General features: G+C 65.5%; 1 protein-coding gene across 1 annotated transcript; it reads right to left on the reverse strand.

The window, feature by feature from the left end:
* Window positions 1–1,511: 1,511 nt before the first annotated feature.
* On the reverse strand, window positions 1,512–3,893 carry PHF24 (PHD finger protein 24). Its single transcript, XM_050914475.1, is given in 7 exon segments — window positions 1,512–1,608; window positions 1,723–1,750; window positions 1,753–1,823; window positions 2,061–2,227; window positions 2,470–2,672; window positions 3,139–3,217; window positions 3,711–3,893. Coding segments are annotated over 7 exon segments (816 nt in total). The 5' UTR covers window positions 3,882–3,893.
* Between the last annotated feature and the right edge of the window lie 797 nt (window positions 3,894–4,690).

Consider the following 4,690-nt stretch of genomic DNA (forward strand, 5'->3'; position numbering starts at 1 on the left):
TGTCGCGGCACTGGCGTGTCTCCCGGTCTTGCAGTGGAGGGAGTCCCTGAAGACAGGACCTGTGCCTTGGCTGGGGTCAGGGGGCAAGCAGGACGGTGCCCTGATGCAATGGAGGTGGAGGTGAGGGAGCAACCAGGCTGCCACAGGTGCACCTCCAGTCTGTGCATGCTCCGAGGCACCCCAGCTGAGCCAGGGCACACCAGGTGGGCAGAGGCTGAGGGCACCACGGGGAAGGGGTCGGAGGGGCTGGGGGCAGCTGCTATGGGACCTGGGCATCCCCCGCCTGGCGTGTGTGGGGCGAGGTTTCCAGGGGTCCCTGATCCTCTGCCCACAGTCTGTGTCCCTTGCCTTAGGGCCACTGGGCATCGTCCCTGCCCAGCGAGTGCCTCATCCCTGCAGCTGACACCCCAGGGGGCTCTGGGCTCTGCCTCTTCCTCCTGGCCCCGAGTACTAATGCCCTGGTGAGGTGGGGATGCCTGCTTGCCGTGCCAGGGAGGAAGCAGGAGTGAGCGGGGCTGGAGTGTGACAGGAATGCCAAATGGGCAGAGAGCATCCCGCAGGACCGGGGGGGGGGTGGCACAGTGGGTAGGGGGTGACGGAGGATGGACGAGGGACGCAGGGGAGTGCTCCCATGCAGCCGACCTTGCCCTCCCACCCCTCCTTGCACTTCCTGTTCCCAATATTGCTTCCCACACCGTCGCTGTTGGCATTAAATGGTTGGTCCCCAGCAGGGCAGAGTCCAGCTGTGCCGGGAAACACTCTCCCAAGACATGTCCACGAGCTGCAGCCGCGAGGATGGACCTACCGGGCTCTGGCCCCTGTTGGAGCTGGGCAGGGATGTGGAAGAGGCCAAGCGGGGGTCAGCCAGGCCCCCCCCCTCCTTGAGGATTCACACTGCCGATGAGCTGAGCCGGCGCTTGCTGCAGACTCCTGGGTCAGCCATGCTGCTCCGCTGTGCTGCAAGAGGCTGGGGAGGGGCATGGCTGCCCCTGCCTCGTGTCCCGAGCTCCGCTCTCACCCCATAACTACCCAGACCCGGGACCAGGACAAGAGCAAGCCCCGCTTCTCCTCGGGGGCAGACCCTGCTCTGTCTGGGGGGTCCCTTGGGACAGGTCCCCAGCGGCTCTGGGTGCTGGTAGGTGAGGGGGTGCTGTGGAACTGGGGATTGTGGGGGCAGCGGGTTCCCTGCCCCTCGTGCCCCACGGCATCCCTGGCCAGCAGGGCCTGTGAGGTGCGAGACCAGTGAAGCCACTCCTTGCCCCTCCCCACTTCTCCCCACCAATCAGAGACCCTGGGGCCGCATCCACTCCTTCAGCCAATCAGAGCCTGGCATCCATCCTCTTCACGGCCAATCCGAAGTGGAGGCAGGGGAGAGGGCAGCGCGGCCGCTTCCCCGCTAGCCAATTGGCGGCCAGCTCTGCCCATAGAGGGGCAGGGCAGGTCGCCATGGCAGCACGACGGCGGCAGGAGAGACCTCGCCACCCAAGATGGTGCTGTGGGGCGGGCGGGAGCTAGGCCGGAGGCTGCAGGTGGAGGGCAGCGCTGTTGGGGCGGGCAGCCAGGATGTAGGCGACGTTCTCCCGCAGGAAGCTGGGCCAGTCGACGGGCCTGTGGGGCAGATGTGGGCTCACCAGCTGGCTGCCCCTTGATGCTGCTGCTCCCTCATTGTCTCCTCCAAAATGGGAGGGTGCCCCCACCCCCCCAAACCACCCCTGGCCTCACCTGGCCTCCTCCTGCTCCATGGCCGGTGGGTCTTCTCCTGGCTCTTGCCGCTGCCACTGCTAGCAGGGCTGCTCTCCGACATGGGCCCTACATGGCTGATGCTGCGAGGGGGAGGAGGGCACCCTTCTTCCCCCTCCTTGCACCTCAAATGGTGGCAGTGGGGGAAGAGGGCATGCCAGGCCAGGGCAGGGCTGCGGGGCCGTGGAGGGGGAGGTGGTGGGAAAGGAGGGGCACCCATTTGCATGCCGAGCCCCTTCGGTGGGTGCTGGGGCTGTGGTGGGAGCCCCAGCAGGGATGTCATGCCCCGGACACCCCCCCTGGGGTGGGCACCCTCATACCTGACGTTGCAGGACAGTGTCTCCTTTTGGTGTTTGCGGAACCAGGCGTGCCGGGCCTGGCGGCACTCGCCCTCCCTGATGAATCCGTCGCTGTCCTGGTCAAGAGCCAGGAAGGCAGCCCGTGCCCGCTCCCGCTCCTTGGCCGTCAGCAGCCACAGCAGGGCGTTCTGGGGGGGCAGAGAGGGGAAGGGCTCACCCCACGGTGGGGGGCTGGGACGTGGGGAACCTCCTGCCCCCGCACCCAACGTTGTGGGGGTCTGCTGCTCCGGGTGCCATGGCCATGGGTGCCAGCTGTGGTAGCCAGCCCCAGGTGCTGCAGCCATGGGTGCTGGCCATGGGAGCCAGCCCCAGGTGCCATGGCCATGGTTGCTGCGGCTGTGGGTGCTGGCTCTGGGTGCCGTGGCTGTACCTGCGGCCGTAGTTTCTGCAGCAGCTGGATGGACTCATGAGAGAGGAAGTCATGCCACTTGACGTGCCCTTTCTTGTCGGGGTCCAGGGCGGAGAACTGCAGGGCTGCCCGCTCCTCCTGGGCCTCAGCCATGGGCTGCTCGAACTGCTGCTTGTGCACCAGGTGCTTGTAGTGCAGGAAGTTGTCCAGGGTCAGACAGGTCTCTGCGGGGGACAGATTTGCTGCGCAGCACCCAGGGAGGGGGGACCCGCCTCCCCCAACCACCCTCGCCCTCCCTGGGAGCATCCTGCTGGCACCTGCCAGAGAGCCCAGCGAGGAGGGTCTGCAGGGAGAGGGCAGGGGGCAGCTCTCAGGGGGGCCCGGGGAGGTTGAAGGTGCCCCATGCATTACCTGGGGCTGGTGACATGAAGCAGGGTGGCTCAGAGGCATGGCAATTTGGGGTGCCCAGCCTTTCTCCAGGTCCCCGGGAGCACCGTGCGCTCTCCCCCCCCCCATCCCTCCCCTTTCCTGCTTCTGCTTGCACTAACGGGGACCCTGCCAGCTGCCAGCCTTAGCGGAGCTTTTGCCTCCCACTGGGCAGGGGAGCGGCAACATCCCCACCCTGGAGCAGCAGCACCCGGCCCAGGGGCCAGGACTGTGTCCGGGACCTGCTGTGGAAAGGGTCCGCACCTGGAATGATCTTGCACTGCCGCAGGGTCTTCATCAGGCTGTACATTTCTTCCTCCGTCAGCAGGAGATTTAGGTTGTCCTGGGGTGGGAGGCAGAGAGGAGCCGTGGGGCAAAGGCACGGGGTGGGGGTGGTGTGAGCACTTGGCCGTCCCATGGCACTGGGATCCCTTAAAGGCGTGCGGGTGTGGGCACGCAGAGAGGGGCAGTGTGCTGTGTCACCCAGGGGTGCTGCAGTGGGGTGGCTTCACACACCTGGGCTTCAGGCACCATTCCAGCTTTGCCACATGCTCCTTGCATGCCCAGCGGCGGGCCCCCTGGTGTCATGTCCCCCGCCAAGGTGTTGGGGGGCTGGCTGCCGGGGTGGGGAGGTGGTGAAGGGCCGCTGTTCCCTGTCTTTTGGTGGCTCCCCATCAGGCCAAGGTGGGTGGCAGGAGCCGGGGAGCAGCAGGTCCCCCATCACCCCCAGACCAGGCTGCGACATGGGACCCTGCTCATGTCCACAAGGGGCACAGCTCCCTGGGGAGCACCCATCACCCAGCAGAAGCCCGGCGTCCCCCACCCCAGGCACTCACGCAGTAGTAGCAGCTCCAGCCCGTCTCAGTGTGTGCCGTCTCCGTCACCTCCATGGTACTGTCGTTCTGCAGGTAGCCCATGCGGCGCAGGCAGCCGTCGTGGTACACCCGGCTGCAGACACGGCAGGGGAAGAGGCTCTCAGCCGTCCACACCTCGCAGATCTCACACATCTCGTCGTTGAGGACCTGGTGAACAATGGGCAGCTGTTCAGAGAGGCAATGTGGGCAGGGGGCTGGCTTCTCAAGGTGGGGGTCAGGGCAGTGCTTCGCAGGTGGGGATGGGCGTTGGGGTCAGAGGGATGGGAGGGTGGGTTTGTGTGGGGCTGGCGTAGGGAATAGGTGGGTGGTGGGGTTGTATGGGGCGTGGCTGACTTGCTGGCCAGTTAGGGTTAGAGGAGGATGGATGGGTCCGGCTGTAGGGTTGGTGGGGCTGTGGGGTTGTAGGTTCTCTGGGGTGCAGCATGGTAGGTGTGGATGGCTGGGCTGTGGGGTTGTAGGTTGGCTGGTCTTTAGGGTTGTAGTGTGGGTGGGTGGAAGTGTTGATCTGTGGGTTGGCTGGTTGTAGGTGTGGATGGATAAGCTGTAAGGTGAGCTGGGGTGTAGTCTTGTAGGGGTGGGTGGGTGGATGGGTAGGGTCGTTGGTGTGGATGGGTGGGCTGTAGGATTGTGGGCATGATGGATAAGCTGTTGGGTTGTAGATGGGCTGGGCTGTAAGGGTCGCAGGTGTGGATGGACGGGTTGAGTTGTAGGCTGGCTGGCTGTAGGCTGACAAACGCATAGATCAGATGGTCCTTATCCTCCCCAAAGCTGGAGCTGTCTGTGCCCAGCAGTGACCTCTCCTCTCCAAGACACCCCAGGGTCCCTCCAGTGCACGTCTGACCAGTCGCACCCTTCTCCCTGCGTGGCATCTCCAGCTGCCCAGCCCGGCCCCTGGCCCCCTGCCCCACTGAGCCGCCTCTGTGGAGCTTTGCTGTGCCCAG

The sequence above is a fragment of the Gymnogyps californianus genome, unplaced genomic scaffold, assembly GCF_018139145.2.
Source record: "Gymnogyps californianus isolate 813 unplaced genomic scaffold, ASM1813914v2 HiC_scaffold_416, whole genome shotgun sequence".
Lineage (NCBI taxonomy): Eukaryota > Metazoa > Chordata > Aves > Accipitriformes > Cathartidae > Gymnogyps > Gymnogyps californianus.